The sequence below is a fragment of the Lutra lutra genome, chromosome 14 (assembly GCF_902655055.1).
Source record: "Lutra lutra chromosome 14, mLutLut1.2, whole genome shotgun sequence".
NCBI lineage: Eukaryota > Metazoa > Chordata > Mammalia > Carnivora > Mustelidae > Lutra > Lutra lutra.
In genome coordinates, this window is record NC_062291.1 from 32,234,344 (window position 1) to 32,258,889 (window position 24,546).

Here is a 24,546-nt window from a genome sequence, read left to right on the forward strand (position 1 = left end):
CTCTCTGCTGGTGGGGGAGGGGAGACGTCCTGCCAGCTCCTGAGTGCGGAGCTGAGCGTGACCTCCGTGAGCGCTGGGTCCCACCTGGCTCCCTTCACAGTGCCGCCCTCCTCTTGGGAACTGCTTGGGTCCCACAGAGCTTGCATTCGTGTGTGCCCGGCCACATCAGGCACTGTGACTGATACGGAGGCTGCAGTCCCCACCTCCGAGGAGCTCAGAGTCTGGTTGGAAACTCTAGCCTGATGCCCGGGGCACTGTCACAACATCCCAATAAGAGAGGCTTTCCTACGGATTCAGAACTAGAAGGGACATACAGGATCATCGGGCCTTTTAGGCGTCCTTTCTGGAAACCCACCACATCAAACCAGCTCTCCCTCTGAAGCGGGGGACCCTGGGGTTCTGGGGACCAGAAGCTGCAAAGCACTGAACCTGTCCAACCATTTGCATGTGTGGAGGCTGAGAGCCCTTGCTAGGGAAGGGACTTGTCCAGGTTTGGCAGAGAGTCAACGATGAAATCAAAACCAGAATCTAGGTCTCCTGGCCCCTGCCAGGTGGACCCTTTCCACCGCGCATCTGCAGGTGGGGATGTGTTTTGAAGAGAAGAGTCCCTGTTGGTTTCCAAGGATGCAGAGCTCTTATACCAGGGAGGGCTGGAGGACTGGTAGTCATTGAGAAGAAGAGAAACAGCAATGTGAGGGTAAGAGTGAAGCCAGAATGGAGCATCTGGGGAAATCCCACTGATGGTTTTCTCTTTGTTCCCCCAGGGAGACCCAGGAATCCAGGGCTATCACGGCCGGAAGGTAAGGAGGAAGGGGAGGGAAGGACCCTTGCCTCCCATGGTAACCCAAGTTGGGCTCCACCACAGCAACCACAAGGGCAGGACTTGGTCTTGTTCACGCATGTTTGCACACGCGCTTGCCCGGTGTGAACCTCACCTTTGTGAGGTGAGCTGGACAGGAGTTAGTGTCTCCAGTTGTGGGGGAGGGGGGGAGGCTCAGAGGGGCAGGGCCTCAGGCCATCAGTGGCCTGGCCCAACCTCAGACTCAGGTGGGTCTCCTACCACCAACCTGCATCCCTGTGTCTCTACCAAGGCAGGCCAGGTGCTCACTGGCCCCCAGATGGGAGCAGATGACCAGGGCCCACTCTGCACAGAGCTCCACACTGAGCCTGGTGGGGCTATGGGGCTGAGGGTCCCAGTCCTGCTTTCTGGCAACTCCCGGTCTAGAGAGACAGAAGGACTCCTGTACAAATAACGCAGCGAAGGCAGATTGTGCTAATCGATCATCGCAAGGCATTGTGTGAATATGGGTGGGCGGGCAAGTAGAGAGATCAGTTCCAGGTTGGGAGGAGTCTAGGAAGTCTTCTGGGAGAAGACAGCCTGTGAGCTCCATCCTGGTGCCTGGGTGGGTGTATGTTACCTACAGAAACCATCCCAAATGTCCCAGCTTCACAGGATGTTTTCTCTCTCATTCTGGGTCTGTGGGTGCGCCATCTGGGAGTTCTGCCTCTGTCCTCTGGGCTCACTCATTCAGTTGCACTGGATGATGGATGGAGGGGCCGGACGGGCCGAGCAGTCTAATCCACATGTTGGGTGGCTGGTGCAGGCCATTGTCTGGGGGGGGCTGTTCTCCCCGCCATACCCTCTCGGCCCCCAGTAGGCTACACAGATTTTCTTCCAGCGTAGTAGGCCCAGGGCAGTGTTCAAACCTGCCAAGTCTGAGTACACGAGAGCTTCCCCAAAGCATCTACAGCCATCACACTTTCTGGGGTCCTGCAAGTCACGTAGCCAAGTCATGGGGCGATGGTGCGTGCGGTGAGGGAGAGGTATAGCAAAGCATTCGTGGCCATTTTTAACCCACCTCTGGGGTCCTTCAACCACCAAATCTGAAGGCACATGGCATGTTAGACAGGGAAACAATTTGAGCAAAAGCCCAGAGGTGGTCATTACGTTAACAATAATAAAAATGATCTTAGCCAGAGTCACCACTTACTAAATGCCTACCGTGGGCCCAGGCTGTCCTTCCCTGGGACCGCCCTGTGAGGCTGGTACTCTTCTCCCATCTAACAAATGAAGCACCAGAGGCTTGCCCAAGCAAGCGTTCATGCCTCGCCAGGGGCAGAGCAGGAACTCAAGCCCAGGCGTGGGTCCTTCCCGGGGGCACCAACCGCAGGGAGCCCCATACAGCACTCCGGACCCTGGACCCAGGCTCCAGGAGAAGACAGGAGGACAAAGAAGGGCGGGGGGTGGATTTGGGAAAGGGATGGATTGCACGGGAGAGCACATTTCTCGCACTCTGTAATCGGGCAGCTGCCCTCACCTCATTGGTTTATGGGTGCTTGGGGGTTGGGGGAGGGATGAAATGGCAAAACCTGGGGACCGCTCATTAGCTCTGCATACACCGAGAAGTTTGTATTGTGTCAGGAAGTGGAAACGATAGCCTCCGTGGTTGCTTCCATCCACACACACAGATTCTCAAGGTTTGCTGCCTCCTGGTGCAGGCAGAGGTCCCCCCGGGGTCAGGGTGATGCCAGTGGCTGGCGGGCATCTGCATTTGTGGGCCAACTGGAAATCTGGTTCATCCGGAAAGGAGCTGGGTTGGGGGGTGTCTATTGTCCTGAGGATAGAGAGGCCTGAACTTAAAGTTGTGGTGTCAGATGACTCCCAGGAGGCTACAGGTGCCCGTCCCACTGTCCCAGCCCCACTGGGGCCTCAGGTGTCTTGAGTCAGTGACCACTATCTCCAGGCAGAAGTTTGCTTCCTATCAGAGCTCTGAGATAAAGAGGCGAATGCCCAGGGTCAAGTGCGGCGATACTTGTCCTCTCTGGTTCAGCCCAACTTCACTCAGTCCCCATCCCACCTGGTCCTTTCCATTGCCCGTTAGAGCTCATCATCTGCCCTGCCCCTGCACCCAGTGTCGATGAGAAGTTGCTGCTCTACCCATGGTGGTACAGCTGCTGAGGGGTCATTCTGGAACCGGAAGCCAGGTCTCACGCGGCCAAGCCCAGAGGCTAGTCTTGTCCAGGCACAGAAGTGAGTGCCTCCCCAGAGGGTTTCAGCTAGGCTGAGCTAACCATGCAGCAACCCTCCTCCCTGTGCCTTCTCCGAAGCATGGAGGCTTATCTCCCGAACTCCTTCTTTGTCTGTCGGTTTTCTCTTTTTCTCTCTCCTCCTCTCTCGGCTTAGAATGGGGCATGGGGGTGGGGGGAGACAGCTGGCTCCTGGGAAGATGAATTTGCCCTCACCCCACCATCCAGGGAGGAAGGAATGAGTGCTGGGGGTGGGGGGCAGGTAATGCCCAGCTGGACAGAACCATGGAACAGCCCCTGTGTTTAGGGTATAAGGGGAACCCATGGGGGAAGGGAAGGACACTCCGCACCTGCTTCATTGCCTGTCCTGGAGACTCAGTCCGCGTGCAGGTAGCTCTTTCTTTCAGCAAAGGTAGAATTTAACTCTTGGCAAAGATGTTTCCTGGCCTGTGGAGTTTGCTAATGAGAGTTCCATCCATCATCGTGGCTGCTGCTACTGTTGCTGCCCCCAGGGCAGCTGGACCACACGGCACCCTCCCAAAGGCCAGCCAGGCCAGCGGGGCAGGCTTCCTCTCTAGCTCCTTCGGATCAAAGCCCAGTGGGGCCAGCAGGCCCTGCGCTGCCCCTAGCCCTGCTTGGGACCAGCCCTTCCACCCAAATATCCGAGGGGGGCTGCTCACCCACGTGGTACCAATGTGATCCGAATTAATGACCGCCCATCTACTTTAAGTAAGTTGTAAGACACAAAGTGTGTTTCAAACATTACTCCTTAGCTCTCTTTTAAGGGGATTGGTGGGTATGTATGTGGGTCACAAAACCTGCTGGGAGCTTATATATAAGGGTGTTGGTGCTGGTCCGGCTGACTCTGACTGCCCTACAGGGCTTTCTCACCCCTCCTCAATCCATCTGCAAAAGGGCCTGATCATTCCACTCTGCTGGGCAGAGCAAGGGGCTACATGGGCGGACACGTGTTTGCAGAACAACAGCTAGCATTGTTACAACTGCCTCACTGGCCTTTTCGACAGGCCAGCCGTGGGCGTGCCACTGGCCCCACATCATATTACTGAATCCTTAGAACAACCTGGAGAGGAAGGCTTTATTTTTGGTCCTGTTTCACAGATTAGCAAACTGAGGCCCACAGAGGTGAGTCCCGGAAGGTCCACAGCCAGGAAGTAGTAAAACCAGTTGTGTCTTATCCCAAATCCTTGCCCCGAATGACTTTACTATGTGGGCCTTTGGAGCCAGGAAAGGGGGCAGGCGCCGGAATTTCCGTTTTCCTGTAGGGCCTCCTCTCCTAGAAGGAAAGAAAGTGGGAGCTGGGCTGATCTCTTTCCTGAGGGAAAAGGCTAGGGCTGGATTCAGGCTTTTCTCTGAGCTTCCTAGGCTCTCTGTGAGCCAACCTTGGGGTCCTTGATGCATTTCAGTCAAAGAACCCAGGAAGTGGAGTGTCAGGCATGGGCACTGATCCCCCAAATGATTTCCACAAGGACTTAGCAAGGTCCTGAGACTCCCATTAAAGGCAGGAAAAGGTAGCTTGTCTCAGCTTGTCCCCCAGCACTGGACCCCTCTTGCTCTCAGAGGGCCTGAGGAACCCCAGGCCTCACGCGGCATTAGTGTGCAGCCGAGTGCTCTAGGCGAAGGATGCCGTAGATGGCGGGGTCTCCTAGGATGGGACAGCACTTTCTTTCACAACCATGAAATCCCCCTGGGGACATCCAGACCATTTAAAATAAAGCCGACCAGGGATCTGAGACATGGGCCTCAGAAATGAGGCCTCTCGGGGGCTGAGAGTCTCAGCCCGCCGGCCTCCAGCCCCCAGCTTGTGCTCTCTGGGCCGTGTTTCTCCCACACTCCAAAGCCCACAGATTAATTAGAACTGACTTTTCTTTTTGGAGCTAACTACAAAATCAACCGATCTCAAATCGAGATTACAAGCCAGCCGCCCTTCCAAAGCCCTGGCCTTCGATGGGGCGCCTGACCCCAGTAATTCCCCAGATTACTTCCTGCCGGTCCTAATTACCAGAGGAGCTGGCATCTCCCCCGTCCCAGTCCTCTCCTGTCTGGAGCTGGCCAGGGCTGCGAAGAAGGAAATGAGCTGCCTTTTCCTGGAAGGGAGGCCTAGGAGCCCTTTAGGGCAGAAAGAGACATGAGCCCTCCTCACGGGCTTTCCCAGCTCAGGAAAGGGCCCTGGTCCAGGCCCAGGCCTGAGCCCCCTGCTGGCCTCCCCCACCCCCACCCCCAACAGCCCTCAGACAGGCCTTCCTCCTCCCTACAGAGAACAAAGAGTCTGTGTGTGGAGTGGCTTCACCCTGGCCCTCCCCAGGGCGCTGGGCTGCCAGGGAGATTCACCCGAGGGAGGTCCATTCATCTCCCCACACTCCTCCAGCCTGGCCTCTGCTTGGCTGGGGAGCTGACCTTGAAGCCCCCCACCTCCCTCTTGCCAAGTCCCTGCCCTGCTTTTTCAACAAATAGTAAATCACCAATTAAGAGGCCACTCCCACAGATCAGGAGCGTGGCCATTTGGGGCTTCAAGGAGCTAGCTTTCATCCTGTCTCAGTAACCAGGGGGTCCCTCCACCTGGAAGCCGGGACCAGAATAGAAAACCTACTGATGGTGCAAGGCGCTCTCTGCCCAGCTGGAGAGTCAGTGGCATCGTGAAAGGAAGGGCTGGGACGGCCTTCAAGGTCATTCCAGGCAGCCCCCTCTCTACCCACCCGTGTTCACCCAGGACTTTCTTAGTCACAGTGACTGGAATCTACCCCTTCCTGGCCAGCAATCAGGCATGGGTTCTTGGAGCCAGGCTCCTCGGTGGTGGGGTGTCCTGGCCTGGGGGTCTCCGACATGGTTTGCCAGCAGCCTCTGCCATCCATGCTCCAGGCCCCTGGCCAATAGGCAGAGTACTCAGCTCCCCAGCTGCAGAGTGGACGGATGGGGTCTCTAGGAGCCCACCAGGGGAGCTCCCAGGGTCCTATTGGGAGGATAGAGAAGGCAAAGATAGAGGGGATAAACTGGGGACCTTGGACTTGGACAGACTATGAGAATTCTCTCTGTGCTTAAGAAGAAGACACTTGCAAGTTAGTGAATCTAAATTCAGCCCAATTCCAAACTTAAACCTTTTAAACAGGAACATTCTTAAGAAGGGAAATGAGGAAAAGGACCCTCACAAACACATACCAAGGGGGAAAACTGTGCAAACAGAAGTCATGGTCCCCCTTTTATCCATAGCTGCCAGAAACCCCCTTCTCACCCCCTGCAGACAGGTGCCCTTGTCCACAGGCACCCTGAAGTCCTTGACAATGACACAGTCCTGTCTCACCTCACAGATCCAAGAACCAGTTGCTTCCTGGTGTCAGACTGGGCCAGTCCCTAGGGCAGAGGTCAGGCTGGGGTAAGCCCCTCCTGATGAGAGTGGAATGAGCCTGCTGGGCGGGGTCAGCCGGGGGCACCCCTGCTTCCTGCCCAACACAAGGGTGGGAGTGAGGGAGGCCTGAGATGGAATCAAGAGATCCTGGGTCATCCGTAGAATTAAGAGACTTGACCCAGAGGGGAGGTAAGGGGCGAAGGTCAGCCCTGCTAACGAGGAGGGCTGCCTCCTTACAAGGCTCCAGGGGGCCTGGATTTCCCTGGAGAGGGTGGTTTTGTCTTTGCCTACAAGCCCACAAAGGCTGAAGACAACCCCAATTAGCAGGAAACCCTCACTTCCCTGGGCTTACTCTACACTGCTCCTGCTGAGATTGGAGACAGAAGCCCAGAGATGGGGCTCGAGCAGAACCCCCCACCCCCCGCCTTTGCTGAAGCATTTACAGCTGTCCCTCTGAGTAGGAGGCAGGGAAAGCAGAGACCCACTGAGACTGGTCCTAGACCAGCATTTACCCCCCCACATACACAGCTAAACTTCCATCTCCACAGCCTTGCTCTGCAGCCGCCTACAGACCCAACGTCCCCTTCCCCAGCTCCAACCTCTCTCCTAGCGAAAGGCCTCAGGTAGGCAGGGCTGGAGGTGGCTGGAGAAAGGGGTGGAGCCGTCGTGGGCAGATGGTCTGGAGTCTAACTCACTTCGCAGAGAAGAATCCTGGCCCTGAGAGGGAGAGAGGCTTACCTAAGGTCACACATCCTCCCTGACTCCCAGCCAGTTGCCCCAGATGGAAGCGAGAGGAGGCGGACAGCGGCATTGAGGGAAGGCTGAGGGAAAGAGGAAGGGCCAAGCTCCCACTTGTACCTCCCCAACCATGGGAACTCTATCTCCCGGGTGTCTTCAGGGCTAAGTCAACCTGGTTGGGCCAGCTGGAATGTTAGCAGGAGAGCCTGTTCGTCTGAAGGAGAGAGTAACAGGGCCCCTCAGCTGGGACTCCCAAGGAGGGGGCTCTGACTCCTTCGTGTTCTGACAAGGTCCTGTGGCGCCCTCTGCTGGCCACAGAGCAGATCTCTGCAGGTTGGCAGGGCCCTGCCCAGCTCCTTCCTCCCGCGGTGTATGGTTAAAGACCCAGCCCCCAGAGGAGCTGCCCTCCTGTGTTGACCCCTTCACCCTGATGCGGCACGGACCTGAGAGCCCTCCAGCTGAGAGGGTCTTGAGAATCTGCCCATCGGATGCTTGGGGTTGACTTAGTGGGATGAGTACCTGGGCTTTAGCAAAGACCTATGTTCCAATCCCTGCTCGGCATGACCTTAGCGATCATACATGGCCTCCCTGAGCCAGTTTGTTCACCTGTGAAACAGGAATAAAATCCATTGTCACATTGGAGAGGAGTCTTGGAGATTGAATAGAGGAAAGATGGAAAGTTTTAGCCTCATACCAGGCCCATGGCAGACACATTTAATGGCCTGCAGGAGGGATTTCCCAGAATGCGGAGCCTGTGGCAGTGACTTGTCTGCTGTGTTTACTTCCTGAGGACGGCTCCACTCACCTTGCCTGTGGCTCCGGGGTCCTAGTGGGCCAGGGTGAGGAAGGGCTCCTGTGTTGGGAGCTAAAGATTCTAGGCGTTTTGCAGAATTCAGAGACTTAGCCCAAGGAGGATCAAGATGAACCATCCCAGGCAGACATGAATTTGTACACATAGATTACAAATGCCAAGTGGTCCCCCACTGCACCCAGGAACCAGCCCTGGGCGATGGGCATAACGAAAAGCTTCATAGAGGAGATATTTTACCACGGCCCCTAACAATGAACAGGGTGTTGAGTTGAGGGAACAGCAGAGAGACATAGAATCCTGGGTGGCTCAAGTGGTTAAGCATCTGACTCTTGACTTCAGCTCAGGTCATGATATCAGGATCGTGAGATCGAGTCCCATGGGCATCAGCTCCATGCCTGACATCAGGGTATGGAGCCTGACCTGCTGGGCAAGCAAGGAGCTTGCTTGAGATTCTCCCTCTCTCTCTCTCAAAAAAAAAAAAAAAAGGCATAGAGTCCTGAAAATGGGTGATTTTTTCCAGGGAAACAGGTGCTAGGTGTCAGGACGTCAGGTGATGAGGCTGGGAAGGAAGCAGAGGATGGAAAACCTGGCACCTCTTCTAAGGTCAAGGCCAGGCAGCGGCTGTTTGGCAATAAAGAGGTGTTAACTGTCCTGGGGAGCTTCCCTGCATGCCAGCACCAAGGCCCAGTCATGGAGGAGAGAGGTCGGAAGAAGTGCTAGCTTCGGCAAGCAGGAGGGTGGATAGGACTTCCCAGAAGATGGCAGAGAAGGGATGAGGGCAGAGGAAAAGATGGAGGCCAGGTAGGACCAGTCTCCCGCTCTGCCGGTAAGCCTGTGGGAACTGCGGCCTGGCCTGAAGGCCACAGCTCTTGAGACCTGAGCGGGGAGGCTGGGCTAGGATACAGTCTGTCAGGACCCCGTGGTGCCGTGCCCAGCCTTCAGATGCCTTCAGATGCAGGGAGCTGCCACAGAGGGCTCACCCTGTCCTGTCACTGCTGGCATTCGGAGCCCCGGCTGGCACTTCATTTGGGGCTCAACTCACGGAGACAGGGGCTGCCTTCCTTCCTTTCCTGAGTGCCACTCCCTTCTCTGACACAGTGGGTTAGTCTTGACTCCTCTACTATTTTTTTTTCCTTAAAGATTTTATTTATTTATTTGAAAGAAAGAGAGAGAGAGCACAAGCAGAAAGAGTGGCAGGCAGAAGGAGAGAGAGAAGCAGGCTCTTTGCCGAGCAGAGAGCCCGATGTGGGGCTCGATCCCAGGACACTGAGATCATGACCTGAGCCGAAGGCAGACGCCTAACCCACTGAGCCACCCAGGCACCCACTGACTCATCTGCCCTTGACCTCCATTTGTCACTGACTGTCATCTCCAACCCCATCTCCTTCCTGTCCTTCCTGAATTCGCATCCCTGCCCCATAGGTTTGGCATCTTCATGGGGAGGGAAAAGAGGTTGAGGAGAAAGACAGGACACCGCTGAGATCATAGAGCAAACCCCACGATGTCCCGAAGCCACAGCTCTCTCCTGGTGCCCCCAGATGGGTTCCAGACGGGACCCTGCCTCCACGCCCCAAACCACAGACTGGCCCTCTGCCATGCCCGGCCAGGACCCATGAGCTCCCGGGAGGCCTTAGACTTAGCTGGGAGGAAGGGGAGCCCCAGATGAAGTGGAGAGGCAGGAGCCTGTGTGGCTCAGCCAACAGGTACCACGAGAGGAAAGCTTCTGGTGTGAGAATGGTACAGGAAGTGCTAGGCGGCAGTGAGAGGGAGGGCTGCTCGGGTGAGCGGTCAAGTGCACGGAGCGCCGACCCAGCTGGGCCCCCAGGCTGGTAGTAGGACCTTCACAACTCTTCCTGCATCCGCTCCGGGACTCGGACTCTGCTGGCAAGACTGTCTGTCTCGGGGGCCCTTCTGTGAGTTCACGGAGCTCAGAGGAGCGGCCTGCGGGGCTGTGGGGTCCTTGGAGCTCATCGTGAGCTGGACAGCAGTCCCTACCTTCCAGACCAGCCAGCAGGGAGATCTGGACACCCCCGCAGGCCGTGCTTCAAGGGCCGAGGCCTCGGGCAAGTCCGGTCCTCTTCTCAGCGTTTCTTTTATTTCTTCCTTCAGGGAGAACGGGGCATGCCAGGGATGCCGGGCAAACATGGAGCAAAGGTACCTGCCCGTCCCTGCCCACCCCTCCCCCGCCAGCCCCTTCCTGAGCTCCAGCCCTCTCTCCTAAGTTCTGGGATACCTGGGAGGCCCAGCTTCTTCTCCTTCCCAGGTCCGCTGTGGAGACATGAAGACAGGGTACATGTTTCCTCCCAGCCCTCTCTCCCTGCGGTGCCAGCCTACTCTGGGCAGGGGCTTCCGTTTGGCCCACAAGCCAGCACTCCCCAGTGCCCTCCTGATGTGGCCGGGCCTCCTCCCAGGAGTCTTGGTTAAGCCCAGCTCCAGCTGCCGCCCGCATGGGGAGTAGGGACTCCCTAAAAATCACCTGCCCTTGGGATTGACTAAGTGGCACATTGGGCAGCCTATTTACCTCAAAGTGGCTGGTCGTGGGCTGATGTGGAAATGGGGTTCACTCCCAGATGCTCCCCAGTCCATGCGGGCACAGGTACAGAGAATTCTCTGAGAGAATCCCACCCACACACCCTCTCCCGTTCTCCCCTTCCACACGGCGTTCCCTTCTACCCCTTTCCCTTCCCATCTCCTCCTCCTCCTTTCCTTTCCCACTGAAGCCCACCCCACATGGCACCCCAGAGATACCCCAACCTGGACATTCCTGAGCTCCCTGCTGCGAGGGCCTGGGAGCCGAGCAGGTGGGTGGGAAGCTTGGGGGACTCCACTGTGCAGCTCAGAACCTCTGCCTTCCTGGGGACCCACGCTCCCTGTGCCAAACTCTGCCACCCACTTTTGCCGTGGGTCTAGGCAGCAGGCAGAAGCAAGCCATCTGCCTTCGCATCCCCCCTCCACTCCTCCCCAGGGGAGGCTGGGAGGCTGGCCACTCCTTCCCTGCTTGCCTCAACTGTGGAAAGTCGCCATGCCGTTTTCTTCTCTCCACCAGGGAGCTCCTGGAATTGCTGTGGCTGGGATGAAGGTCAGTGGAAGGTTATCACTCCACATTTGAGGGGCACGATGGGAGGGAAGGAGAGAGGAAGACATAGTTAGGGCTTCAAGGACTCCGTGGGGTGGCCGCTGGGCCGAGGGCGCAGACAGGATCCAGAAACATTTCTCTTAAGGCAACGTCTACGCCATTATGCACAACTTGACCAAGAGATGTTTTAACTGAGCCCTGCAAAGTACATAGCAAAGGTTTGCTGGCCTCAGGGAAAACAGCGCCCTGCCCGTGAGCAAGGGAGCCCAGTGCTTTCCTTTATACCTTGGAATCCAGCAGCTGCATGCCCGCAGAGCTCCCCAGAGGAGAGCAGGAGTCCTTCCCCTGAACCCCACCCGAACTGCATCTGGTAGGCAGGCAGACAGATGGGGACCCCCAGAAGCACAAATGTGGATCTCCCAGCAGGTCCACGGACAGGGGGCACCGTGTCCAAAGCCAATGCCCTTCCCTTCTCTCCGCCCGCTCTCACCCTTGCCACGTTCCTCACCTGGGGGATGAATCGGGAAGAGTCCAGGAGACCTCCTTTGTCCTGAGACCTGAAGCCTAGGCAGAGGAAAGTCCTGGGCAGGCCAGATGCTTCACACACCCCATGAAGACCTTTGCTCATTTATTCCTGCATCAGCTTTCGCTCTTTCTCCTTCATCTCTTTACCGGAGTCTTCTTTGTTTTCACACAGGGTGAGCCTGGGACCCCAGGAGCCAAGGTACTGATACAGAGGGAATGTTCTGGGCTGCATGAAGCATCAGGCATGGGGGGAGGCGGCAGTGGCTGCTGTTGTTATGCTCCTGGCTCCCCTGAAGCTGGCCTGGAGCTGGGGACCTGACTGAGCAGAGGAGGGCCCATCCAGGAGGGGCCTGCCAGCCAGGAATGCCTTCCCCTCCCTGGATCCTGGCCTGGAGCTCGGTCAGTTTGCCTGCACACAAGCTCCAGCAGGCAGTAACTCCTGTGCCCTGTGCCTGCAGGGCTCTGTGTCTCTTGTCTCGTTCTATAAGGGATGTAACATGAAAAAAGTTTCCATGCCAAATAAGTTTGGGAAATATTGACTTAAAAGTATTTCAATTTTTGTTTTGTTTTGTTTTGTTTTACTGCAGACCTTCTCAGAGCCTTTAGGAGGCTATATGTATACTGGGGACCTCTAAAACTATAATCTCTGGTGCAGCATTTTCAAACATTTTGACTAGAGCTTCCTTTTATAAAGAGGAACGTCATATGGGACTAGTATTCTGGAAACGCTAGTTTACCATCACTGTCCACCGTACCCCTCAACACCCCCCCAGTCCTCTTATCAGAGACTTTCTCTTCTTACCACAAAGGGAGACCCAGGAGAAGTAGGAAAGCCAGGGCCCCCAGGTTTGCCAGGAAAGAGGGGGCAGAGGGTAGGATATTGTGTCTCTGAGCATGTGTCCGCTTCAGACTGGCCTCTGCTGGTCCTCCCACTCCGTGCCCCAACCCCGTGGCTCACGTGCTACCTGCAATATGTTCAGGGTGCATGTGTCCCCTGGAAGAGGGGAGTGCCGGGATGGTCTGGAAAAACTTCAGAAATCCTACACTCAGGAGCACACCGTCCCTCCTCCAAAGCATTGGTTCCCAGGAGGAAAGACCAGCAGAAGGAGGCCTTCCCTCCATCCGTCCCCTCTCCCCCAGGGCCTCTGAAGGGCAACACCTGCATCCTTCCTCTTTAGACTCAACCTGTTTTGGGCTAGGCCCCAGCTCCGGCATACCCCAGGCACAGCCCAGGCGGAGCTGCGGGGAAGGGGGGGTCAGGACTTCCCGCCCATCAAAGGGGCCCACACTTGGCTCCCTCCCTTTCCTTGATGGGCTTCAGGCTCTTTTGTCTTTCAGCTTCTACCCAAGGGCAGGTGGCAAGGGGATGACAATCAAAGACTTGGTATGGCATCCTCTGTGTCTTCAGCTGGAAAATTCACTGAGACACCTGTCCAATTATGACCCCAGGGCCCTCCGTTTCTATTATTAGCTACAAGAATGGGCAGCCATCCAGCTATGGAGAGGGGTGCCCTCGGGTGCTGACCTGGTGGGGTACTCTTGGGGTGCTCTCCCAATACAGGCCGCTCTGGGAGTGCCAAGTGCTGTCCTCATGGTGTAGAAGAGAGAGCTTTGGGAGAACTGAGGAGACAGACTGCTTCTGTCCCTTGAGGCTGGGAAGGGGTCACTCACAGCCCTGGAGCCTCTTTATTTGTGCAGTGAGAGCAGGGCTCTGAGATGCGTATCCTGGGGGAGAAAGTTCTTCTTGGCGGAAGAAGATGCTTAGGGCGGGGTGTCAGCTTTCGAGGGATGCCTGAACCAAGGACCACAGGCTGTGTGGCTCAAACAACAGAAACTTATTGTCCCATGGTTCTGGAGGCCAGAAGCCCAAGGTCAAGTTGTCAGCAGTGCTGGTTCCTTCTGCAGGCTGGGAAGGAGAATCTGTTTCCTGCCTCTCTCCTTGATTCTGGCCATTTGCATCCCTGGTGTTCCTTGCATCTGGCATCCCTGGTGTTCCTTGGCTTGTAGAATTATCACTCCAATCTCTGCCTTCATTTTAACCTGGTGTTCTCCTGGTGTGCCTGTCCCCCCATCCAAGTGTCCCTTTTATAAGGACACCAGTCATACTGGATTAGGGGCCCACCCTACTCTCGTGTGACCTCATAACTTCGTCAGTTGTGTCTGTAATGACCCTATTTCCCACGAAGGTCACATTCTGAGCTACAAGAAGTAACTGCAACACACAAACTTGGGGAGGACAGAAGCCAACCCATCACAGGAAGGAAACTTCTCAAAATGGTCCTCCAAAGGAGAAGTCTAGTGAGATGAAGTTTGTGTTCCCTGGAGGCAGGGAGGGGTCAGCAGAGACCGTGGGCCTCTAAGTGCTAGACATTTAAAAAATGAAAAGAACAGAGTGGTTAAAAGGAATTGTTTTCCCAACTGCTGGCTGTCTATACCACTCAGCTCTCCCAGGAGATGCCCCCAAAAGGAGCTAAATGCTCTTGGTGCCTCTTGATTGTAAATGATGAGGGCCCAGCCCATATGGGAGCAGGAGAACAATGACCCAGGCCCTCACCAGTGTGAAGTGGTTCAGGGAAGGAATCCGGTGCAGATGGGGGTCTTGGGGGGAAATGGCCCACTGAGGGGCAGGGAGGCAGCGGAGAAAGCCAAGGCTCTCTGCGGGAGGGGCTTGGGCCTTCCCAATTGGCCTGGAGAAACCGCTCCTAACCCTGCACCGTCTGCATTCCCTCCACAGGGTGAAAAGGGGGCGGCAGGCTCCCCTGGGCTACTTGGCCTCCTGGGGCAGAAGGTGGGTATCGGCAAGCTCGGAATGGTGGGTTTTATGTAAAGGCATTGGGGTTCATCCGCACCCACATTCCCGGCCCTAGCCATTCAGGGGCCCCAGTATCAGAGGTATCCTTGGAAGACAGCAAGATTTGTGCGTGCCGTACCACGTGGGAGGCCCCAATTGACAAAAATGTCCGTATTCAAAGACCAGGAGCTGTGACCTTGTCCCATGTACTTGCACCAGCTCTGAAAATCACTCCCTGGTACACGAGCTCCATGACATTCCACTAAAAAGAAAAGAAGACTTGAGGTCAAATAAGTGTGGGGAGAGCTGCATGAGACAGGCCCTCTTGGATGTTACAGGACACTCTCCTGTCATGCTCAGAGCACCTGGTGGGCAAAGAGCCTGAGCTGCTTCCTTTCCCTCTGCCTTCCCTGACATTCTTTGGCCACCAGACCCTTTTTTCCACATTTCAAATATTTCCCATCCCCAGAAGAAGGGTTCCATGGACACACTCTGAGGAAACAGTCTAGACCCAAGTCGTGATGGGTCTCTTGCTCAGCTCCATACCTGTTCCCCTGCAATGGCTAAGTCCTGTCTCTCCTTAAATCCCACGGCCAGTGAGACCAGGCCAGGCTTCTGAGGGCCTCTGTGCCCAGCCTGGACCAAGGCGTCGTCTGCTGCCCCCACTCCTTGGAACTGGAAGGGGAGAAAAGACAGGGATCGGCCACCTCCCTCTGGAGCTGGCAGGCCTACTCATGGTTACGTTCCCACTCTCCCCCTCCTTCTGCCCCCAGGGAGAAAAAGGCGATGCCGGCAACTCCATTGGAGGGGGCAGAGGGGAGCCCGGCCCCCCAGGGCTGCCCGGGCCCCCAGGGCCAAAGGTGAGTTTCCCTGGGATCCACGCTCAAGGGAGACACTGCCTGTGTGGCCTTTATCTTCAGCCTGTTCTTGGGGACTCCATCCTGGGTGCCTTGCTTTCTCTCCTGCTCCAGATGTCTGGTTTTTCCAGTGGATTCTAGAAAGACAATTTGGACTGAGCTCCTGATTTTCCGTGGTAACTGACTATCCAAGAGAAGCAGTTCAAGGGCAGATGGCTGGTCCCAATGATTCAAACAGCTACAGTGTAACTGAGTCAGGGATGGACGGCTGCAGGGCTTAGGAGAGCCGGAAGGGCCCCCTACCCAACCTCTAAATATGAGATTAGTGATCTGTTGGGCCCCACTGGGTGCTGGCACACATGGGGCGGGGGGTGGGGTGGGGGTCCGCAGTGGGGTCAGCTGCAAATGGGACTGCTGTCACTTTCCTTACACCGGGTGGAAGCTACAGGGGTGAGATTTGGGTTTCCCGAAGCAGAGGCCTCCTGCGCTGCTTGGTTTGCTCCAGCAGCCCAGGGAGTGAGGAGGGCCTCTTTAAGGCGAGGACCCGTTGCATGATTTTGGAAGATACACACATTCGTTCCACCAACATGTATTGAGGGGCTGCTGTGGTGGGGCTCTGCCTGGCCTGTCAGGCTGCAGAGAGCTGCCGTCCGCTTGCTCACGGCCCAGCAGGAGAAGCAGACCCAGGAATTTCCCAAGGAAATCGTGGCAGGGGCCAGAAGGAAGCCCACAGATGGGCAAGATGAAGTGGCAGGAAGGGTCTTGGGCAACCGCCCACGGGCCCATCGGACCAACTCGAGTGCCAGCTTTGCCAATGGTGGCCCTGGAAGCTGGGCTCCGGGACATCCCCCAGGGTCGGATTCCGTCTCCATGGGACGTGGATCCCTGGCAGGTCTTGGGTTTTGATTTGGGGTTGGGGAAGCCTGGTCGGTACTGTCCCTGCATCCTGGGACACAAGAGGGAAAGCTTAGAAGGCCGTGTCCTCCTTCAGGGAACGGGCAAAGTGCTGAGTGAGGGAAGTATGCGCGGGGGACCTTCTCCCGTCTCTCTCTGCGCCTCCCATCCTAGGCCTCCTGTTTCCCCTCCCTATGTACTCAGAGCCTTCATGGTCCCTTCCGTCTCCTGGGCAGGACCTGCTGAGGTGGCCTTCCCAAGTGTTCCAGGTTCTGAAATGACCTGCCTCCCTGTAGTTAGGACCGGATGGCAGTCTACACCGGGGGGGGGGGTGGTGCGGATGGCAGTCCATACCCCAGGACTGAAACAGAGCTGGACTGTGTGTTAACCAAGAACTGAGGAGCTTCTGGCACTGCGGGCTGGACCCCAGAAAGTGGTGTAGAAAGTGGTGGAGGAAAGAGGCAGGCAGGGAAGGCTGCCTGGAGGACGTGAGACTGAGGCTGGGCCCACACAGTGGGTGGGAGTCAGATGAGTAGAATGAAGTGAGTTAGTAGAAGCCAGCGCAGACAAAGACAGAGATCCGGAAACACCCAGCACCCATGTCTCTCCTCTTTCCCAGGGAGAAGCTGGCGTTGATGGCCCGGCCGGCCCCCCAGGACGGCAAGGAGACAAGGTACAGAGGCTCACAGTTCTGAGATAAGGGTTGGCTTGGGAGTTCAAGACCTAGCTCAGGAAGAGAAAGCGCGGCGGCTGTCCCTGCAGCCGGACCACCGGGCACAAAGCTGTCATCAGGGTCTTGAGGAGTCAAATTCTATTGTCCCTTTATATTTACTTTCTATCTTGATTTTTTAAAAATTTGTATTTAATGTTAACATTGTCTCAGAACCATTGGGACTGTGGTTTGTTATCATGTATTCCCCACAGTCCCATCCTGTTTCCAACCGGGATGACCCCCCACCCCACCCGGCGGGCGGAGGGAGGGGTGGAGTGCTCTGAGTGCCTTCTGCCAAACCCCCTTTTCTCCATCCTGCTATGTGGGGCTGTGACACGCAGAGAGGCCCCTGAAAGAACTCACGGCCCCTCCGTGACAATTATGGACCCCTCAGGTGATGGGCAAAAAGTTGCTAAGCTCTCACGCCTTGAGCCAACTGGAAATAAAGGGAAGCAAAGGGGGTGGTCCTCCAAAGCTTGGCGTGGGGAAGGCGTGGGGAAGGCGTGGGGGAGTCGCAGGGGCGGTCCCTAACAACTAGCCCAGGCCAGGAAAAAGGTTATCCAGTGAGAAACCGGGTGAGAAGCCGGAGAAGCTGGGAGGCCCAGAGGAGGGCAGGCTGGGGAAGATGCTCTGTGAACGGGCGGAGACTGCACTTTCCTGCACGGGAAGGTCAGCGGCTTCCTGGCCTGAGCAAAGATGAGCCTCCCAACCCTTCCATGGCCCTCTGGGGACAGTAGACGCTCTTGTACCCAGCCTTGTCCCCATTTCACTCAAATTGTCATGCAACAGGGGGAGCCTGGAGCACCTGGAAACCAGGGACCAGCCGGCCCCAAGGTATGTGCATCTCTCCCCGCCAGAGTCAGAGCCTGCACCTCGCTTCCCTGGGGTCATGGCCTGAGCGGCTGGGCTCTGGGTCTTGAGGGGGAGGGAGGGAGAGAGACTTCTTTCTGCAGTCGTGGCCGCCGTGATGGGACTCAAGTCTTCTTTAGGTCTGTCTAGTCCAGAGTTGTCGGACAGAGACTTCTGTGTTGGTTCTAGACCCTCTGGGCATCCTTGGTCAGTGTGGGGAACCCCCTGACAGGCTCCCCGGCCTGCTGTTCTGGGTCCTCCTGTGGGCAGCCAGACACAGCCCGCCTCAGCTACGACCCTGTCTGGTGAAGAGCAGGCAGCCGTGCCCCGCAGCCTGTCCCTCCTGGCCCCGGCCAGTGGTTGAGACTGCATTTGTCTCGCAGGGCACCAAGGGGGAACCAGGGAAAGGAGAGATGGTGGACTACAATGGAAATATCAACGAGGCTCTCCAGGTACGTGGGAGCTAGAGGAGAGACTAGAGATCGGGAGGCGCTCAGGAGCGCCAGGCGCTGTGCCATGGCCCAGTGAGGGGGCGCTTTGATGCCCCAACTAGTGTCCTTGACATCAGACTATTGACAGAGCTTCCAGAAGAGTGGCCCCCTTGCTCTCTCTCCCTTGGCCTCTGCCTCCAGCCTCCAGGCAAACGCACCCCCTCATTTGGCCAAGAGGTGGCCTGGCTCTGGGTCTGGCCCCGCTGGCTGGATATCCGGGCTCCGGGAACTGAGCATCATAGTGGGTGGACCAGGGTTCTGGGGCCCCACGTCTTCAATACCTGCGGGTCATTTTGTGGGGAGTTGTGGGGGAGGGTGCCCTCTGTGTTGTAGGTTGCTTCACAACATCCCTGGTCTCGAGCCACTAGACACCTGGTCTTTCTCCACCCCTGGCTGACAACAAAAATATGCCTCCAAACATCACCAAATGTCCCCTGGGGGCCAAACCCCACCCCCTGGTTGGAGAACCAGTCCTTTAAAGGAAACACTGCCCCTCTGGGGATCGGTTTACTTGGGGTACGATCCTGTCTGCGTGCCAACTCTCATCCCCCTGGTTTCTTGAGTGGCTCTGTACCTTCCTATTCTGCATTTGATGTTTACAAGGAAGTATGTTGGAGTCTTGAAGTCTGGTTCTGGGGGGAGATGTGGAGAACAGGGGAGGGTCCCAGTCAGCGATCAGGGAGAAGCAGAGATGTTGCACCCTCCCTCTTTGGCAAAGCGAAGGTGAGTGTGCAGTCCGTTTCAAGGCCTGAGTCTGGAATAAGACAGCCTCAGAGGTTCTACAAACCTTGGGGAGATGTGGGGGCGGCATGGGGTCGGGAGGCATGGAGCCCACCAAGAGGGCCTATCCCTACCGTGCTTCTAAGGGAGGCCCAGCTCCCATGTTTCCGTGCCTGGGCCAAGGGGACCCTCCAGACGGCCCTTGACTTGTTCTTGAACTGATCGCATGGCATTGGTTTTTAGGAGATCCGAACGCTGGCCTTGATGGTAAGTCTTCCTCCTTCCCTTGGGCACTGGGCTGAGGGCTGGGGCACTGGGGCAGGAGGGCCGGGGGCCGGAGGAGGGCGAGGACTTGAGGTCTGGCCTCCAGAAAGTAGGTTCGGGGCTTCTAGGTCAGGGCTGACCCTGAAGTGGCAGGGCAGAGGGTGATCCGAACCTGAGCGGGGGCTCTCCGGAGCCTCCCCCACCCAGGTCCCAGCTGTCCTCAGGAGCAGCTCTTCACCCATTCCACAGCGCGCTCTTATCTCGGTGTAGACACTGGGGCACTGTGCAGCCGTGTCAAGGAGATAGAAGTACAGAAGAGGATGTGTGTATGTTTCTCCTCGAACCCAACATTCAGTTCATAAAATCCATAACCCAAAAAAATCAGGAGAAACTCAACCTCCACTTTTTCACCTTTCCTAGAAATCAGTTTTATTTTCTGCACTTGGAAAACCAGTGAATTCCAAGCCCTGATTTTGCGTGTGTGCCTACTACCACCGACAGACCTGTGGATTTTTGTAGTGAATATTTCTAGTTAAAACAATTGCCATGAGGTTTAATGTTCAGGTGCAGAGAAGAAAGGAGATCCCAAAGTTCTCAAACTATCAGAATTTCATTTAACTTAGTATTTTTATTTTTTTAAGGAAGTTATTTATTTATTTGCAAGAGAAAGAGAGAGAGAGAGTGCACACATGAATGGAGGGAGGAACAGAGGGAGAAGCAGACTCCCCACTGAGCAGGGAGCCTGATGTGGGGCTCGATCCCAAGACCCTGGTATCATGATCTGAACTGAAGGCAGATGCTTAACTCTATTTTAAACTCCATTTTCTATTCTTTAACTATTTTTAATCCAGACTCAAACACCAATCATATCATGCCCCAACCCCAGAGGTTGGTATAAACATCACATGATTCTAGAATCAGTGAGCTTCATTTGAAGACATTAAAATATATTATTTGAAATAGCTATCCAAAGCAAAACTTTCATGGAATCTTTTTTTCTTTTAAAGTCAACCTCAATGGGCACCTGGGTGGTTCAGTTGGTTGAGCGACTGCCTTCAGCTCAGGTCATGAACCTGGAGTCCCTGGATGGAGTCCCACATCGGGAACCCTGCTCAGCAGGCGATCTGCTTCTCCTGCTGACCGTCCTCCTCCTGTGCTTGCTCTCTCTCACTCTTTCTCTTTCTCAAATAAATAAATGAAATCTTTAAAAGTAAATAAATAGAGTCAACCTCAAGGCGTAATTTACGTACAATAAAATAGACCCACTTTCGCGGTGAAGTTTGATGAGCTTCGACAAATGTATATATCCCTGTAGCCCCTCCTGATGGGTTGGGGTTACCCATGGGAGTTATCCGTGTAACCCCAGGCACTCCAGAAAGTTCTTTCATGTGCCTCGGGAGTCAATCCCGCACCTACCCGCAGGCCCCGGACACCACTGAGCTTCTTTCTGTTCTGGTGGATTAGATCTGGCTCTTCTGGAGTGTCATCTGAGTGGAGTCGCGCAGTGTAGCCGTCTGCGCCTGGTGCTCCAGCTCAGCATGGGAGGTCTGGGTCGCATCCGTGGCATGGCCGGCACCCATGCTTACTTCGTTGTTCGCTGCGGAGCAGTGTTCCAGGGCATGGGTGTCACACACCTGCACCTGTTGATGGATATCTGCACTGTTTCCTGGAGGCATTTTGAAGTCCCTGTCAGGGGAGGTGAATCGTATCTTCTCGGAGCCCCGGGGTGCTCAGAGGGAGGAGGAGGGAGAGGCTGGTAGGCGTGGCTCCGGGATCCCCACCCCTCAACCGCGCCATGCTAAGCCAGATACACTCAGTGCTTATTCACTTAAACTGTCGAGTCCCCATGCTCTTCCCTTTGCTGAAAGATGTTCAGGCCACTGGGGAGACGTTTGAAAATGATCGATCCCCATAAACCAGCCTCCACATACCCCCCTCTGGCAACAGGCCACTCCTTCCTGGTTGGAAAGTTCTTCCACAGGTCTTTGTTTTATTTCCTAGGGACCCCCCGGTCTTCCCGGACAAATCGGCCCACCCGGAGCACCAGGGGTCCAAGGCCAGAAGGTAACACTCGTCTTGACAACGCAGAGACCCCACAGAGGCACTGCGTGTGTCCTTGAGTGTGGGAGACAGTGGGTGATCCTCCCAGCTTCCCTCAGAGCTACCACTGCTCCCAGGCAGCCCAGGCCCTGCCTTGTCCCCATCGCAGCCACCCCCTCTCCTGCCACCTCACTCTGTCATTTTTCCCCTGCTGTCTGACTTGGGCTCCCATCATTCTCAGGCTCCTCTGAGAGCTGGGTGGAGCTTGGGTCTAGACAAGCCACTGCTCCAGGCAGAACCATGGGGGGGACCCCAACCCACTCATCAGGGAACGCGGTACTTGAGCGCCTCCCCGATCTCCCCCCTCCTTCGCTCCCCACCTTTCCTCCCCTCTGCCCCACCCCTGTGATTTTCTCAGAAGGCCCTGCATGTTTGTACCTCTGTCCCCTGCTCACGAGGGCCCCTGCCCTGAAGTACCCTCCCCTCTTCCCTACCTTTCCAAGTCCTCATATTTCAAGTCCAGCTCAAAGCCACCTCCTCCTTGAAGCCTCCCCTGCTCTACCAGGCAGAATTCACTGGTCTGCTCCTTTCTTGTCTGCTCCTCTCTTAGCATCATTTTGCCTTGGTGATGTGGGTCATTCTTTACTGGCCTCAAAAACAGAGGCCAGGCCTCCTTTATCTCCCTCCCTGACCTAAAGAAGAGGATTGGGTTGATGCAAAGATTCAGGGAGTTTTACCTGTGGGGCAGGCAGGATAGGAGGGCTGGGCTGTGGGTGAGGGGAGTGGGGCACTGGGAGGCAACACCCCTCCCAGGGAGTACCCAGGGTCCTCAGAGACAGCGTGTAAGGCCATGGCTAGAATGTGGACTGGGGAGCCAGGATCTAGCTGCCCGCCGCCCAAACTTGCAGGCCTCTTGCGCACGGCTCTGCCCTGGGGGCCTCACCTTGAAGCGGAGGCAGTGTAAGTTCATAGCTCCGGGCTGACCCTGGCACAGAGGCAGTGCCGTAAATGACAGCTCCTCTGCTCTGACACTGACCTTCATTGTTCTGGCCCCAGGGGGAGATCGGACTGCCAGGCCCTCCAGGACACGATGGAGAAAAGGTAAGAGCAGATACTCCCGGATGAGCCTTCGAAGATGGACCTTGACCCGGGCTAATGGGGGATGGTGGAGCTTGGGGGCCAAAGGCTCTGGAACAGGCCCATATGTGAGCCTGTGGGGAAGGGAGTAGGGGAGCGTGGGGCCAACCCTGCAGGAGCCTGAACCCCACACTGCTGGCCCCAGAGGAGCCGGGCAGACCCAACTGGGACAGGCTGGAGCTGGTGCTGAGTCTCCTCCAATTCCAAGGGTGGTGGACAGAGCCATGTCCTTTGGACTTCCCATTCTTTTATGCTCCCTCTCTCTCTCTGCTCCATCAGCGTATATAATAAGCATTGCTCATACTTTCTAAAGGGACCTCGAGGCAAGCCAGGAGACATGGGCCCTCCTGGTCCCCAAGGCCCCCCAGGAAAGTCTGGGCCTACAGGAATGAAGGGAGAAGACGGACACGCAGGAAGCCCGGGAGAGAAGGGGGAGAAAGGGGAGATGGGACAGGCGGGCCCACCGGTGAGTGCCAGGGCGGGCCGGCCAGAATTCCACCCTGGGACGCCTGCCTGCCCGCGTGGTATGCCACCCCAGCGCGGCTTCTGCACGGTGCCTGCTGCAGCCTGGGCTGGAAACCTGGGGTCGGGAGTTGGGGGCCGGGGACTCCCCTGGGTTTCCCTCAAACCCCTGGCTTTATGAAGGCCAGCGGCCGCCCTCAAGAAAACGGGGCCCGTTCAGCCCTGTGTCCTTGGGAAAGTCCCTGAGCCTTGCAGGACCTCTATTTTCTCATCTCTAAAATGGGGCTAATCTCCCTCCCTGGATACTTCACTGGGTTGTTGGGAAGGAGATGAGGTCACAGGGGTAATCCCGCCTCTTTGGCAAGTATGCAGAAGCCCGACACCTGGGGGAGGCTGCCTGTACAAAGAAAGCACCTTACCCGGTCCTACGAGGCTCCTGACTTGACCTGGGCATCTTCCGGGGGCTTCAGTGGCTTTTCATCTGTGAAATGGGCACCTTCTCGAACCCCTGCCCTTGGAGGAAGGGAGCCACACCTGCATGCCGCACTTGGTCACAGACGCTCAGCCGACACCCTCGCTCTCGACTAACAGAGATCTTTGTCGATCTGTAGGGTCTAGACGGCCCAACTGGGGAGAAAGGAGAACCAGGTGGCCAAGGGAGGCCCGGAGCAACAGGAGTCCCCGGCCCTATCGGGCTCCCGGGATTTACAGTAAGGCGAGAGGGTGGGGTATTGAGGTTGTCCGCGGGCCGCTGTGGATGCGGGCACGCAAGCGAGGGGGCCCCTCATGGGGTCACCGGCCTGGCGGATGCCTGGCCCTGTATCGAGGCTGCACTAACCCCCCGCCTGCCTGGCCTTTTGCGGGGGAGGGGGATGGTCAGAGGGGTGGATCGGGTCCTCTTGAAGAACAGCTACCTCGGGCAGAGCACCAGAGTGTGAATACTGGTTCCCGCTTCTCAGCTCACAGCACGGTGGCCTCAGCCTTCAGGCATCAGCCTGGCTCAAAGGTGCTAAAGTCTTGGGCTCAGAATTCTCCTATTTGAAGTATAGAGAACCTCAGAGGTCAATGAGTCCCACCTGGGACCCAGGGCAGATGTCCCTCTGGCAGATGTCCTGCTCCCCGGGGCTGCCCCGCTCAGCTGGGACAGGGAGGCAGTTCCCAGCCTCCCGACATGGCCCTCCACCACGGAGCAGCTCCGGGCTAGAAGGAGCATGTGCAGAAGCTTCCTCCTCAACCTCGCAGCCCTAGCCCTCGCCCTGTTCCTAGAGCCACAGAGTCGTTTCTGTGACCACGTAACGAATCTCGTATTTGGCAGCTGAAAGCATTGCGCTCTTCTGATCTCAGGGTCTGTGGGCCCGGAGTCAAGCTCGCCTCCGCCGGGCCCTCTGCCTCGGGAGGCTCACGAGGCTTCAGTCAAGCTGCTGGTCTACATTCTCACCCGGCTGCTCTTCCCGGCTCGCCGCAGTTGGCGTAAGCAGGCAGTTCACATCGGAGCAGCTTTCTTGTTCAAGGCCAAGTCCAGCGGGGGTCTCTGAGTGCCTCCTGCCAAGACAGGGCCATGTGCTCATGCATGTGTAACATAATCTGAATGTATGCGTGTTATAATCTGTAACATAAGCGTGTAATGTAATCACAGGAGTGACATCCTGTCACTTTGGCCAGGTGCCATATTCTATTGGTTAGAAACAGGTGACGGGGTCCCCCCAGGATCTGTGCACCCTGGGGTCCACACACGGTATCAGCCTCTCCTCCCACGTGCTGGGACCTCAGATCCCCGAAGATGGTGATCTT

General features: G+C 56.4%; 1 protein-coding gene across 10 annotated transcripts in view; it reads left to right on the plus strand.

The window, feature by feature from the left end:
* COL13A1 (collagen type XIII alpha 1 chain) overlaps positions 1-24,546 on the plus strand; it is a 141,215-nt gene that overhangs the window by 91,966 nt on the left and 24,703 nt on the right. For 9 of the 10 annotated variants that reach the window (XM_047703176.1, XM_047703175.1, XM_047703177.1 and 6 more), the window contains 14 exons: positions 765-800; positions 10,047-10,091; positions 10,984-11,016; positions 11,711-11,737; positions 14,273-14,326; positions 15,103-15,189; positions 16,700-16,753; positions 17,582-17,626; positions 18,025-18,093; positions 19,096-19,119; positions 21,118-21,180; positions 22,213-22,257; positions 22,607-22,759; positions 23,367-23,465. In XM_047703176.1, coding sequence (XP_047559132.1) covers positions 765-800; positions 10,047-10,091; positions 10,984-11,016; positions 11,711-11,737; positions 14,273-14,326; positions 15,103-15,189; positions 16,700-16,753; positions 17,582-17,626; positions 18,025-18,093; positions 19,096-19,119; positions 21,118-21,180; positions 22,213-22,257; positions 22,607-22,759; positions 23,367-23,465 — 834 coding nt within the window. The remainder of the gene's footprint in view (positions 1-764; positions 801-10,046; positions 10,092-10,983; positions 11,017-11,710; positions 11,738-14,272; positions 14,327-15,102; positions 15,190-16,699; positions 16,754-17,581; positions 17,627-18,024; positions 18,094-19,095; positions 19,120-21,117; positions 21,181-22,212; positions 22,258-22,606; positions 22,760-23,366; positions 23,466-24,546) is intronic. The other variant, XM_047703185.1, reaches the window with a different exon arrangement.